This window comes from Carassius auratus, chromosome 20 (genome assembly GCF_003368295.1).
Source record: "Carassius auratus strain Wakin chromosome 20, ASM336829v1, whole genome shotgun sequence".
Lineage (NCBI taxonomy): Eukaryota > Metazoa > Chordata > Actinopteri > Cypriniformes > Cyprinidae > Carassius > Carassius auratus.
In genome coordinates, this window is record NC_039262.1 from 18364293 (window position 1) to 18380084 (window position 15792).

General features: G+C 37.9%; 1 protein-coding gene across 1 annotated transcript; it reads right to left on the reverse strand.

The window, feature by feature from the left end:
- Positions 1 to 10190: 10190 nt before the first annotated feature.
- On the reverse strand, positions 10191 to 15578 carry LOC113121100 (cell cycle control protein 50A-like). The gene is made up of 7 exons (XM_026291341.1): positions 15276 to 15578; positions 15016 to 15135; positions 12354 to 12461; positions 12075 to 12162; positions 11840 to 11986; positions 11551 to 11757; positions 10191 to 10556 (listed from the first exon to the last, which is right to left on the reverse strand). The coding sequence occupies exons 1-7, from the start codon at positions 15516 to 15518 to the stop codon at positions 10363 to 10365; spliced, it is 1107 nt and encodes a 368-aa protein (XP_026147126.1). The 5' UTR covers positions 15519 to 15578; the 3' UTR covers positions 10191 to 10362.
- Between the last annotated feature and the right edge of the window lie 214 nt (positions 15579 to 15792).

The window sequence follows — 15792 nt, forward strand, 5'->3', positions numbered from 1 at the left end:
CGATCCAGCACAGAGACACAGGAGGAAGGATAGTTTAGATTTGCAAACAGTTGATGAAGATGCTGAAAAGGTCCCTTCTCTTCTGCTGCAATGTGATTCATTCACGCAAACCGTTTTCTAATCATTAGTCCCACACTAGGATTTGCTGTCTTTGTTACTGTTAATGACGAATAGTTTTTGAATTAAGGTGAAAATTATTAAATAGGTTTATGTGCACACAGTTCAAGCACCTTTATATCAGCAGCGAGAGGAACATCAGTCCATTCCCTTCAAAGCTCCACTGGGACATTGGGGTTATTCAGAGCGAGTCAACAGACTTTGGAACAAAATAAATGTAAACGAGAAAACAACCTCACTGGAATTATGAACTGAATTCTGCTAATGTTGAAATGTTTCAGTATAATTGTGACATGTAATGTAAACTAGAAATTTGAATGAATTGTCTTTTTCTCCTTTATGTCCCATGTGTTTTGCTGTTGACAAGAGGTTGTGCATCCAATCACACTATGCAGTATTTTGCCAAATGATAGATTAAATTAAGTCTACATTAAATACATGTTTGCATCCACACCGCTGAAGAAGTAATTTAGAAAACAGATTTGTATATTATGCAGTTCAGCCGTCACAAATGTCTGTTTTAGTTGAAGAATGAGATACGGAGGGGTCTGCAAGGATGAGATTGTGTTGCCATGGCTTTGCAGGTGTTTTATAGTTACCGTATTTCTTCAAAGCTCTCAAAGCCCCTCCGTATCCTGTCTACATGCCAACCAATCACAGAAAAAGACTCTGAAACTATAGTTACTGTATATCACTGAAAATATAACCCCCCTAGAGGCTAAAGGCTCTAAAGATGAACAAATCACTGTAAATTATGATCGTAAACTCATTAAAGCATGACATGCTGATTAGTTACTAACATTTTTTTCTTCCAGAGATCATTTTAAACTGCTGAAGTTTTATCAGTGCTGATTTATAGTTTTGAGGAAACTTGGATACTTTTTTAAAGATTATTTTCAGAAAATAAAAAATAGTATTTATTTTAAATTGATTTTTTTTCTAACAATGTACATGTTTACTGTCACATTTAATTGATTAAATGCATCATTGCTGAATGAAATCTGCCCTTTTTGTACTGAGAAAAATACAAATAATTCAATAACTGCCTAGACATTATAAAGATTTTAGATATATTTAATAATGCTTGTCATAAGGTTGTCATGATATTCCAGTATTAATGATATTTGAATATGAATAGTACACATACAATAATTTGACACATATTAATCCAGCACCAGTGCAATTATGCAGTGTTAAACTCTCATTTGTGATTTGTTTCATTCATACCTGACACCAGAGGGCGCCCTCACACAGAAAGTCCACATGTAGACTCATAGATCCATAGATGTGATAAACCAATAAAATGCACTACATATTAAAAACACAAACCAACACATTCTTACCTGTGAAAGGTTATGCATTTTCTTCAGGAATTTAAATGTAGGGTTTTTACAAACAAATGCAATGTTGTTGCATTTTGAAACTCACTGATTGAAATGCTAATCGACATAGCCTTTATCACTGTATAGAATACTATAAAATAAAAATCAGTTCACTGAAGGAAATTCTTTTAAACACTTGATCGTATTTATAACACAAGTTTAGAGTAAAAATATGTTTTCTTTGACATTGTTCTAAACTAAAAACAGTTAGCATTTTAGTCTCTTCTGTTTAGCTCCTTTTGTATGCAATGGTGTGATTCATTGGTTTAAAAATAAATAAATGAAGAGTTAATTTGCAAAAAAAGATAACAGTTTTTCTCAGAAACCACGTCTTTTTCATTGTGCATTCCAATTAATGTCAATCAAATTGCAGTTGGGTTATTTTGACTAGGTTAAAATTTAACAAAAAACAGCTAACTAAGGGGCGGTTCACATATCATGTCTTTTGCACGCGCAAGTTCATTATGTCCAATGTAGGCGCGCGGTATGCGCGCTCATAATGGAAGCGGTGCGACGCGCCCGTTTTTTCCAGGCGCATCCGCAGCATAGACAGTAAAAGAAATGGACACAGCAACCCCATTGGATCTCAATTGAGACAAGTGAAGCCCATTTTTAGCGTTTTTTAGCACTTCCATTTCTGACGCGCAGACTCAAACGAAGCTTGACGACGTCAGCAACCTGTCTGACATTTGTAAATCTTCTAGTAGCTGTGCGTGCAAACTGCCATCGTTAATCTTGCAGAGACGGCGAGTTTGAGCGGGGAGTTCTTTGGCGTGAGTGAGCAGGAGTAAGTATTCTGATTAATTATTTTGTATAGTATTTTAAAATGTAACGCCAGTACGCCATATTAAGTTAATTGCCTGTGAGCTTCTCCTCCTGTCTGTACAGTAATGCGACAGAGAGTCGCGTGGTTATGACGCAATCGTTAGCCTATTTTTTTACAAAAATTGCTTCTACGGGGCCATAATGTAACATAGAAGGTAATGGAGCCCTTTATACATTGTCGTGTATCTTTAGAAATAAATAATGGACAAACGGAGTCTTTAAATGCCTCAGATGTAAAGTTATTCGCTGTCAAAGTGAAGCCAAAATGAATGGGAGTCAATGGGAATGCTAACGCAAGTGAAGTTCTGCTACAAGATGGCAGCATGCAGCCGACTTCAACTTCCGGTCGACTTCCTTGCCGCCTGGTCCGCACCGCATCGAGTTAAAAACATCTCAACTTTTCAGAAAGCCGCAAGCGCACCGCGGGTCATGTGACAAGAACTAACCAATCAGCTTCATCCTTTCCCGTAACAATGTTGAAAACGCAGTTAAGATGAAGGAACAGCTGTTCATAGCTGTATATGGATTTACTGCGAGCGATTTTTAGTGCTGCAAATCCATTTATCCTTTGCTGAAATTTCCGCGTCTTCATGGAGAGAGCACGTCATGGTTGCTTAGCAAAGGCAGACGGCTCAGGAGCGCTTCTGCCCGAGCGCTTTGGAAAGAAGGAAAAAAGCGGCACACCTAGCGTTTTCCACGCGTTTTTAGGCACGATATGTGAACGGCCCCATACAAAATAAAAATGTTTACATTATTATTTTGTAATAAAATCTGAGTTATCTGTTTTAGCAAATAAACTCTTCAAATAAAGATTAAGTTGATTTATTTATTTTACTTTTTCAAGATTTTTATAGATATCTCGATATATCGTTATCATGAATTGTTGAGGTCACTATAATCGTGTAGTGAAAAATCTCATATCATGACAACCCTACGTCATTAATGTTTACAAACTCATAACGACAGAATATATGGGGCTTTTTAATGCCCAGGCCATTTAACCAGCAGTGCATTTATATATAGCAAAGCTTCTATGAAATATTCTTACAGGCAAGAGAAATCATTGCAATTGCAGTGGAAGGCTGACCTTCCATCTTTTCTCTGAAGATAGATCAAATATCAGAGCACTGTGGTTACAGGCCTGGAGTCCAACAGGAGTTCTTAAAGCCAAACAGGTTCATTAGTCACTGTTCAGATTCCTTCACTGCAGTCTGTCTTTCAGCGGCAATCTTTGCCATTAAAGCCTCCAAGCCAAGGTCATGATGACACAAACAGCACTGCAGACACACAGTCCTGAAAGCTGAAGGGTCACCTCAGAGTGCCAGAGTGAATCAAAAAGTCTTTCAGAAGATCTAAATTAAAGAAGTATTGCAATAGCTGAACCAATGCTGGTATCTTGTAGTTGGAGCAGAAAATAGGAAAAATAAACAGAGGCAGTGCTTACTGATATTGTTTTGAGACTCAATATGAGAAATCCTGTAGCATCACACCCAAAAGACAGAAGGAGGATGTGCTCACAGCAGAGCCAGCAGCAGAATGCGGGGGGATCAGATGGTATGCAAAATTGTGATGGCTCTCTCATTACGATAGCAGATGATTCACACCAGCCACAATCTGTTTTCTCTCCATTAGTAAAACACAGACATGAGAAACAGGAGCCTTTGGGGAACAACTGATTCGAAACACAAGTATTTTTAAAGGACATGTTGTCAGGATAAAATATATAAGGGCCGACGATGATTCTTTTTATTAATTCAATTATACAAATATTATTCAATTACCCCAACTGATTCCTCTGTAGGGTGCAGTGGGTGGTTGCTAGGGCTTACCATGTGGTTGCTAAGGTCTTCAGAGTATTTTTTATCATATTGCAGATTTAGGTCAAATATGGGACCAAATATCTTCGTACCAAATATAAAACAAACAAACGAAACGTAACGAAACCCCTAATTTAAAAAAAATAAAAACATGAAATACAATTCTATAACAAAATAATTGAATTTACCAAACAAAACAGTGAAATATTTACCAACTAAATAAAAGATAAAACTAAAATCAAACAAAAAAATTAATACAAAATAAAAGCACTGAAATATTTCTCAAGATATCTTCTAACTAAATGCAAAACAAAACACTAAAACATTTCTCAAAATAAAACCTCACTGACTTACATTATTGACAAACACAAACAAACACTAAAACATTTTTAAAAATATATTTCTGTTTGTTTAGACACAGATGTACTCACACACACACGTTTGTTTTTGTGAAAAGTGGGGAAATCCCATAGGTGTAATGGTTTTTATACTGTACAAACTGTATATTCTATGACCCTTCACCAACCCTACACCTAACCCTAACCCTCACAGGAAATTTTGTGCATTTTTACTTTCTCTAAAAAAACTATTCTATATGATTTATAAGAGTTTTGAAAAATGGGGACATTGGTTATGTCCTCATAAGTCACCCTCTCCTTGTAATACCTGTGTCATACCCATGTCATTATACAGAGATGTGTCCTGATATGTCATAAACACACACACACACACACACACACACACGCTCACACACACACGCCCACAAACACACACACAAGTGTCCCTCAGTGTAACAGGGGTTTCCCCCGTGAGGGGCCCAACCTCTCAGCGTTGCTCTGAGCATCACTGATTACACTGTCACATGGATGGTTAGGAGCAACAGCAAAACCCTTCTGCAATTAATTCTCATCACATGCAGCAGCGGTGTCCCAGTCAGGTGAGCTGTGTTTCACTTCTCTTTCAGGAATCATTTAGACAGGGCACTCTGTGACCATCCCACGTCACTCTAACAACACACCGGAACATACAAGTATCATGAATTACAAACCAACAACAAACCACAAAAAAGGCATTTCTTAAAATATCTTTCAAACACAAAAAAACAAAACAAATGAAAACAAAATGTGATGTGTATCATGATTTTACTTTCGTCTTGCCTGAAGATTCTGGCAAAATCTAAATAATATGAACTTACATTTACATTTATGAATTTAGCAGACGCTTTTATTTAAAGCAACTTACAGTGCATTCAGGCTATATATATATATATATATATATATATATATATATATATATATATATATATGGGCCGGGACTTTAACGCGTTAATGGAGATTAATTAATTACACAAAAAATAACGCGTTAACTAAGATTATTTAATAATTTTTTATAACTTATTTTTTATAACTTATTTTTGAAACCGCGGAATGTTTCTCACTGGATGAGTTTCGGCGGGCCGATTATACTGGAGCACCAACTAGCGTTCGCATATCACCGCAACACATCGAGCCTCAAGTATCACCTCAACGTAAAACATATAGCAGCTAGCATGGACTTTACACTTTATGTTGAACTATGTATTATTTTGTTGGTGCAACTGGCAGTTTATGTTGAACTCTTTATTGTTTTGGCCAAGGTTATTGAGAGTTGGACTTAGTATGTTACAGCCTCTGAAGCAACAGAGAGATGTTTTCTAATAGTCAGTGTTTCCAATGTTCTGAATGTAATTGACAGTATTGTGTTTTACTTAAAAAACACTTTATAGAAGGTTCCTGCACCTATAAGCTTCCTGAATTTCTGAAATGTACTATTTCTAAATTGTTTCTAAGTATGCTATTGCTACACTTAAAGGCAAAAATTGCACTGGTCTGCTAGACTTGGTTGAACAAAAATAAACAATATTTTGTTGCTTAAGCTTATGTATTCAGTCATTATTCAATGGTATACTATAAATCCTTGTGAAAAAAAATTACTTCTCACTGTTCTCAGGTCAAATATTTATATGCGATTAAAATGCGATTCATTTCGATTAATTAATTACAAAGCCTCTAATTAATTAGATTATTTTTTTTAATCGAGTCCCGGCCCTAATATACAGTCAGGTCCATAAATATTGGGACAACGACACAATTCTAATCTTTTTGGCTCTATACACCACCACAATGGATTTGAAATGAAACGAACAAGATGTGCTTTAACTGCAGACTTTCAGCTTTAATTTGAGGGTATTTACATCCAAATCAGGTGAACGGTGTAGGAATTACAACAGTTTGTATATGTGCATTCCACTTTTTAAGGGACCAAAAGTAATGGGACAGATTAACAATCATAAATCAAACTTTCATTTTTTAATACTTGGTTGCAAATTCTTTGCAGTCAATTACAGCCTGAAGTCTGGAGATCAATTAGACATCAGCGTACGCTGGGTTTCATCCCTGGTGATGCTTTGCCAGCCCTCTACTGCAACTGTCTTCAGTTCCTGCTTGTTCTTGGGGCATTTTCCCTTCAGTTTTGTCTTCAGCAAGTGAAATGCATGCTCAATCGGATTCAGGTCAGGTGATTGACTTGGCCATTGCATACCATTCCACTTCTTTCCCTTAAAAATCTCTTTGGTTGCTTTCCAAACACCAAACTACTCGGAAGACCATGGAAAACAACTGTGGTGGATGATCGAAAAAATTCTTTCCCTGGTGAAGAAAACACCCTTCACAACAGTTGGCCAGATCAAGAACACTCTCCAAGAGGTAGGTGTATGTGTGTGTCAAAGTCAACAATCAAGAGAAGACTTCACCAGAGTGAATACAGAGGGTTCACCACAAGATGTAAACCATTGGTGAGTCTCTAAAACAGGAAGGCCAGATTAGAGTTTGCCAAACAACATCTAAATAAGCCTTCACAGTTCTGGAACAACATCCTATGGACAGATGAGACAAAGATCAACTTGTACCAGAGTGATGGAAAGAGAAGAGTATGGAGAAGGAAAGGAACTGCTCATGATCCAAAGCACACCACCTCATCAGTGAAGCATGGTGGTGGTAGTGTCATGGCGTGGGAATGAATGGCTGCCAATGGAACTGGTTATCTTGTATTTATTGATGATGTGGCTGCTGACAAAAGCATTAGGATGAATTCTGAAGTGTTTCGGGCAATATTATCTGCTCATATTCAGCCAAATGCTTCAGAAATCATTGGTCAGCGCTTCACAGTGCAGATGGACAATGACCCGAAGCATACTGCGAAAGCAAATCCATTGTGGTGGTGTATAGAGCCAAAAAGATTAGAATTGTGTCGATGTCCCAATATTTATGGACCTGACTATATATATATACACTTTTAATTCATTTTCACATTGCATTTTAATCGTGACAGGAATAGCCTACTTTATTGAGCAGGAACAATTTTTGCCCATTTGTCTAGAATTTGTGCCACATTTTTGTTCATCCTGGTGGCATTTTTGCCATAAGCCACCATTAATTTCGGACCCTGCTCTGCAATGGTTGTCTATCATGATAAACAGTCGAGTCACCTTTAAGCGCTTTATACAAAGCAGCTTGTGTGAAAGCAGGTTTACAGTGATGAACAGGAAAATAGTGAGTTGATAATGCAAGAGGACGATAGTAAACAGAATCAGTCACCATTCCAAATAATGTCTGCTATTCTTTTTTCATTTGTGCATTTTTTTTTGCTGTGCCTATTCATGAGTTTGATTGCAGAATGTTTGCTTAAGAAGTTTACTGTCGTTATTTATGATTGTATTATTGTTAAAACATTATTGTAAAAAAGTTAAAAAAGGATGTTATTAAACTCTTGGACTAAAAATGAGCCCCACTCCGGTTAGTTATGTCTGTGAATTAAACTAAAGTATTTCACATTAATTGCATTTAAAGTCTACATTTAAATAGCTTTTTCAAATTCTAGACCGCTTTTAAATCTTCTGGGAAGTCTCACTCTCTCTGAAGCCCAAGATCATTAAGTGAACTTGCTAAGAAAGTCTGTCACTAATTGACAGGAGAACAGAGAAACAGGAACAGAGCGTTGGAGTCACAGGAGCTGCAGTGCACATCATTATCTCACACCAGCACATCTCAATCGCTGCTGATGCTGTGTGAGGTCAGCTGTGGTCCAGAGGTGGGCTGACGATGTGAGAGCGGGTGAAACAGGCACTTGGGTTGGGAAGCAGGTAATTAGTCCGGCACTTTTCCTCTGGGCCGTTCAACAGCTGCTCTTTCACGCAGTCCAACATACCAACAGCAGGAGAGAACAGATGCTGCTCAGAGCGTAATGAAGGAGCCAGAGGCTAGCAGATTCACAGCTTTACAGATGCCTTGAATGCTGGTATATATATATATAAAGGAAATATTCGTGATTAAATTACATTAAATAGTGCTATTTTCATTTATTCATTACATGCTTTCTTAGGACACCGACTTTTTAACAATTATGCTAGCTTTGCTTCAAATAAAAACAATCTATTTCCATGTATTACTGGGGTACCATGTCTAAAAAATATTTCGGATCAGGAAGCATTTTCTAAATTATCACCACTAAACCACTTTTTTTTTTTTTTTAAGAAATAGTTTACCCAAAAATTACAAATTGCTGAAAATGGCCTCACTCCCAGGCAAGCCAAAATTTAGATGAGTTTTTTTCTTTATCTGAACAGATTTGGAGAAATGTAGCATTACATCACCTGCTCACCAATGGATCCTCTGCAAGTGAATGGGTGCCGTCAGAATGAGAGTCCATACAGCTGAATAAAAACCACCACAATAATCCACAAGTAAACCAGCAATTAATTATCTTGTGAAGTGAAAAGCTGCATTTGTGAGAAACAAATCCATCATTAAAAACATTTTAACTTTAAACCATTAAAATCATTTACCTTAACAATGCTCTCGTTAAAAAGCAGTATTATGGAGTTCCAGAAACATGATAATTATGGATTTGTTTCTTGAAATTATTATTTTTTGCTTCACAAGATGTTAATTGACAGACTGGAGTGGATTACTTGATTATTGTAATGTTTTTATCAGCTGTTTAATCACTCATTCTGACGGCACCCATTCACTGCAGAGGAACATCCCAAACCTGCATGCTGTTATTTCATTTAATGCAAATATCAAAGTTGCTTAAAACCTCTATGCAAAATAAAAATAAAAAACATGTTTGTGAGCAATTTGGGGGTAAACTACACTTTCAAAATTGTTTCAATGTAGTAAACCAATGGATTCAGATTGTGATACTAAAACCGATTGCATAAATAAGATGAGCCTTTAAATATGTTCCATCTGAACGTCCTGTTTAAATAACAATACATCAATTCAATACAGGAAAATAACACTTTTTAACTGATTTAACATGCTAATTTTGTCTTTGGTATCACCTCCTGCTACTGAGGAGTGCAAAGGATACTTCAACACACAATCATGAGAAATTCTCAGTAAGTTCAGCAATTAGACATTTTATTCACCCAGCAACAAAACACACTTCTAAAAACTTGCCAAAAATGTATGGCTTGTCACCTTATAAAGTGCATATTTGTTAGAGGCAGATATGCTGAAACACTTAAAAAAGACATGACAGTCAGAATGAGCCCAAGACAGTTTCGATTAAACAGACAAAGAATGGAACGTTGGGTCCTCGCAAGCCATGAATTACACACACAGCAAAGCTTCTTTAAAGAGCACAAGCATCTCCAAGAAACAAAAAAAGATTAGAACAATCCTTAAAATTTAATGGTAGTTGTTACTGATCCGATCCCTACCATAATCTGGCAATACGAAGAAGTTTGGAAGTAGACAGAGCCACAGTATTTTCCTTTATGAACCTTGAGGAAAAGATAAACTATTCTTTGTACATTAAACTGTTAAAAGTAGTCATATCATGTTGCCCTGTTTAAACATTTATTTTGGCCGAAAGTAAAACCATTTCAATGAAATACAAATATATATTCATTTACTGTACTTTGTACAACTTTATCCTGGACGTATTATGTAATATCACACGAACCTCAGACGGCCAAAACATGTTTGAAATGAACCATCAACCATCACCAGAAAAAAAATTAAAAATGACAAAATAAAACTTGAAGTGGACACAACATCTTGAGTAATAAATAAACAGAACATCAAGTGGTCAGATGCTCTTGCACCTTTAAAAAACGCCAATCGAAGCATGCTACTCAAACCCTGCGCCTGACAGATCGCATGCACTCGACAAGCTTAACTGGCAATATCAGAGCTGTTGTTGCGGTTTCCGTATTTGTGATGAATGAAGAGGAGCACCACGCCGAGGAAGAAGCAGATGGAGCCCACGGTCATGTAGGCGATGCCCAGGAAGGGGTTTTTCCCTCCCATCCAGGAGATGGTGCTGAAGATCACACGCTTCCGGCCTTCAAAGCTGCGCACGGGGTAGTCTGAGGGGCGAGTGGTTGAGGAAATAATAAACCACAGTGTGAATAAGGGTGCTTTCACACTGGCACTTTGGATGATGTGAACGCTGTCTTCTGGACCCGCTAACCGTACCGGAGTCTGCTTAAAAAGGGTAGTCTGGGGTACGGTTCATGTGAACACCAGTACGGTCCGCTGCTGATAAATTGTACCAAATCGCAAATGTGAACCGCTATTAATGACGTATTATTTAATAAAATTGTGTGTTTGTGTTCCACTCACTTTCCTGACGAGAATGATTGACACACTGCAAACAGAGAGCTGTACATCTCATTTCTGTTCGCCCTTCAGCGTTCTTTAGAGCATTTGCTGTATATTCATAAGACAGACGCAAGTGTCGTTATTTACCGAAGATTTGTAAACAAAACGAACCGCTCAAAAACGTCAATATATAAAAGAGTAGAAAGCAATGTTATGCATTTGCCGCCTTTTCCTGCATCGCTGTTTACTAGGCAATGGGGTAAACAGCTGCTGGCTTGATGACGCAAACGAACCGCGGTTCAGACCCAAATAAAATAATATGAACACGGTGCAGCAGGGAGCAATCGAACTCGGGTTCAGGCCAGGCAAGAGAACCAAAGCACTCTTGATCAATCACCTTCAAAACATTATGTTTTAATGTAAGAAGTTTCTTATTCTCATTAAAAGTGTATTAATTTGATAAAAATTACAGTAATATTGTAAAAAACTACAATGTAAAATAACCGTTTTCTATTTTAATATATTTTAAAATGCAATTTGTTTGTTGTAATGGGAAAGCTGGATTTCAGCACCCATCACAACAGCAGATCTTTTACTCAAAAAAACATTTAATTATTATTATTATTATTATTATTACCTTTACTTTTGATCAATTTAATGTTAGTATTTTGAAAGAAAAATTGTTCTGACCCTGAATGTTTTAACAGTAGAATATACTTATTTTTCTTTATGTTCTAGAGGTATATAATGCAAGGATACTGTAGGTGACTTCCAGGCTGTAGTTGCCTCTGGGAAGCGTGGGTGTCATGTTGTTGTTCTTCTGAATGATGCGGTAGAGCTTTCTGAAGGTGGGCAGAGCAGCTGTGCGCATCCACACGATGAAATCCTCGTTTATGAAGCCGTTGTTATCCGTCTCAGAGTCCAGCTCATAAACAGGCTTGTGCCAGTTGACCGGCTTCGCTGTGTCTGGAAGATGAGGAGTGTTTTAGTAAGAGATATAGAAAAAAAACTACATATGCTCCTCTATACAGAAGTACATTTATTCTACCTTTAAAAACAGCAGTGAGATTTGGGTTGCTTCCACCAGGGTTCCTGAACTTCACATGTTTGTCCGTCCACCATGCAATCCCTTTTTTGGTCAATTGAATTTGTGTTTTTGATCCATTGGGATTAATGTAAAACAAATCCAGTGTGTCTGAAGCAAAAAGAGAAAGAGACGAGCAATATTACAACTCTTGAGGAAAAAATGCTTACAACGCTAAGTATTTGGATGCAGGTCTTACCATTAAACATGCTGTTAGCAATGGCTCCACACGGGGCTATAGGCTTGTTCTCATTAGTGCGGTACGGCTCACATTCTTTGCTTGGCTCCTGAAATATAGCAATATGCTTTGAGCTTCAATTAATAGCATGCATCAAATCAAGAATTAAGTGCTTGTGCTCAGCAAGCAGCAGACCTAGCGTAACTTCGATGGATGGATGGATAGAACTACAGATAGATAGACCGAACAACTGATCATAGATAGATAGATAGATAGATAGATAGATAGATAGATAGATACCTTAAGCGAGCGCTCGTCTCCATTAAGCTGGCTGTCATCTCTGGACTTCACATATCGCCGATGGTTTTGGTAGAAATTTGAGAGACCATAGTACATGAAGACATTACTCTGAGGACATAAAGTTTGAATCAGGAACTGGTTACGAAAACCCATCATCATCTCCAATCAAATATCCTTTCTAAAAAAATTAACTGGGCACATTTGTGTTTATAATAGGCCTATGTGTTTTACATGTTACTTTTCAGGAAAGTGAAGGTTTTTGTTAGGTCCACAGTTTCCTCATAGTACAGATATAAGTAATCAGATGAAACTGCAAACAAAAAGTACTACGGTTCCATCAAAATAATGAACAACACCAGAGAGCAATGAATAATATCCATAAAGCCCCATTTTAATTCTCACTGATATACTCTATGTGCCCCTGGATCACGTGTATATTTTTAGCTATAACCAGGAATACATTGTATGGGTCAAAATGATCAATTTTTCTTTTATGCCAGAAATCATTAAAGGTCCCCTTCTTCGTGATCCTATGTTTTAAACTTTATTTAGTGTGTAATGTTGTTGTTAGAGTATAAATAATATCTGTAAAATTCTAAAGCTCAAAGTTCAATGCCAAGCCAGATATTTTATTTAACAGAATTTGCCTACAAAAAAAACGACCCGTTTGGACTACATCCCTCTAGTTCCTGCAGTAATGACGTCACTAAAACATTTTAAAAAAGTTTTTTGACTAACCTCCGCCCACATGAATTCACAAAAAGGGGGGCGTGGTCTTGTTGCGCTCCGACGGAGAAGAAGGAAGAGCTGCGTTTGTATTTGTCGCCATGTCGTTGAAACGCTGTTATTTTCATCTCTGAGTCTATTCATCTTTGTTTGGGCTTCCCAGGGACGCTGTACTTTTTTGTTTAACTCGGTTCCCGAAAATTATAATCCACATGTAAAATGTATGTGCAGCACATTTTGCTGAGGACAGCTTCCTCAATCTCAATCAGTTTAATGCCAGATTCGCACAAAGATTATTCCTGAAAAATGGAGCAGCTCCCTCTTTGTCTGGAGAAGGCGTTGTTTATGGACCACAACCGGTTTAGTGTATTTTATTATTTAAATTGGTGCGTTTAACAGTTTCTGTAACTTATTAACGTAGACTAACCATGTTCCGTACACTTTTCGCTATTCACGGCACGCCAGTGACCACTCCTCCGTTGTAAAAAGACATACAAGCATGCTTGTGTGCTCATTCTCCGGGGGAATACCTATTATACAGTCTACACTTTGATTGATGTCTTTAGGACCAATAGTTTTTGAGAAAACTGGGGAAAAGTACAACCTCCGCCAGTGTACGGAAGATGATAGGGGTTAATGGTGTTCCGTACAGGCTTATAATGAAGTTCCGTACAGCGCTCATTACTTGATTTTATCGGCGAAAATGGACATTTAACTTCTCAAAAGTGAGCTGTTTATTTATTTTAACTGCAAGAAAACATAATTCCAATATATATCAAAGATTATTATCTTTTTATTTGATCAAAATACAAGTTAATTGCTGCTTTAAAAAAGGGCGCATGCGAGTTAGGCATGATTGTGTCGTGATATTAATTATGACATGTGAGTTAAGCATGAACTATGTGAAAGGTTAGAGAACATAATTTCCATATCTTTCTGAAGATGCAGAAAACGAGAAGGGCACTGATTAATAAAAAAAAAAAAAGGTTAACCAATGTGAAAACTTCATAAAGTAAGAGATCTCTGCTGCCAGTCTCAGGTGAGGGTGACGCTAAGTGGTTATCGCCCGCAATCTATGCTTAAACACTCACATTTCAAAGCATTTATTCAACAAAAAGTAATATATTTAACAATTTGTGATAACATAATATTCATTTAATAAAGGCTGTAGTACTGTGAGAAACATAAGTGGAATAGAAATGTACATTTTCGCTGCTCTAGTTGTCTTCCCCCCAAGCTGAAGTTTTGAAGTAAATCTTCCCCACTGTCAATTTTCAAGCGCGGTGGGCGCAACGAGCAAACTTACTCAAATATTACTGAAACAAACAGCGGATGGGGCTCTGTTTAGATCGGGAGTGAAAGAGAGAAACATAAGGATGACACAGATATATAGTTTATGTACGAACTGTAATTATTTATTCTGCAATCGGCGCATTTGTACGGAACATGGTTAGTCTACGTTACACAAAGGGCAACGCTGTTTAGCTTTGTTAACTATATGTTATTCAAAACTACTCCAAAACTAGCCCAATCGAATTTCCAGGAGGGCAGCGTGCTCTAAGCTGCTGTCGAATCACAACACAGTAACCACTGGCCCAATCAGAACTCGTTACATATTTCTGAAGGAGGGACTTTATAGAACAAGGAAGTCATCAGCCCGTTTTTATGACAGTGAAAACAGCGGTATACAGATAGGTGAATTGTGTGAAAAATACTGTTTTTTTTTACACGCGAAACATGAACACATGTTATATTGCACACTGTAAACACAATTAAAGCTTCAAAAAAAAAATATTTTTTTTTTCATATGTCAAGCTACTGGGTTAAGTCACGTGGGTTTGGAGCATCACGAGTGTGAGTAAACGACTGAATATTTACTTTTAGCTCAACTATCCTTCACCAGGAATGCAACATAATGTTCACGACACACACTCACTTCGAAAGGCTGGTCTAGAGAGAAGGACAGGAAACATTTGCACGGTATCGTGCTGTTCCAGCTGAAGCTCTGAGAGCAGTCAAAACACGGACTGGACCTATCAGTCCCGGTGTAATCGATCTGTGAAGCAGAGAAACACGCGGTTACACAACACAACACGCCCAAACACACGCGTCACGGAGAGTCCGATCGAACACCAGACGTCTATTCACCGTGAATTTGGTAGTAAAATGATTGTAAACAGCGCAACAGACTCAAACCTCGAACTCCTTGATGTTGTTGGATGTCACGTAGAGGCCTATTCCTATGGGGATGAAGATGAGGCCGATGATGAAGAAGGCGGGCAGCACGGTCCCCGCGGTCAGGATGGGCTGCCAGGCCGGGAGCCTCTGCTGTTTGAAGGCCGTGTTGTCGGGTTTTCTGGTCCGGGTGGCGGCTCCGAGCCCCGCGGGTCCGGTGTGATGACCGTCTTCCTCCTTCGCGCTGTAGCTGGACGCCATCATAGCTACTTCCCAGCTCACAGCCCCAGAGATTTTATGAAAACACACTCTCTCTCTCTCTCTCTCGCCTATAGACGGAGGATTGATAAAGAAGTATAGTATATGTCCAATGTAGTAGACTGTGTTCACAGCGAACTCCGTTCTAGCTTCTGTGGAAAGTTGCTTGTTTTGTTTAAGGCGGTGCTACAGGAAGTGTCAGCCTCGGGAAGTGTCCGAATCGCGAATCATGTGCGAGTCGGTTCTATTGATTTAGTCGAACTGATCGCGAATAGATTTT

What these genes read in the sequence shown, in the direction of transcription:
- LOC113121100 (XM_026291341.1), bottom strand. Translation starts at nt 15,518, where the DNA reads ATGATGGCGTCCAGCTACAGCGCGAAGGAGGAAGACGGTCATCACACC. An exon ending in CTCTAGACCAGCCTTTCGAA is followed by an intron (nt 12,462 to 15,015) that starts GTGAGTGTGTGT and finishes TTATGTCCTCAG; the next exon opens with AGTAATGTCTTCATGTACTA. An exon ending in TCTCACTGCTGTTTTTAAAG is followed by an intron (nt 11,758 to 11,839) that starts GTAGAATAAATG and finishes CTCATCTTCCAG; the next exon opens with ACACAGCGAAGCCGGTCAAC.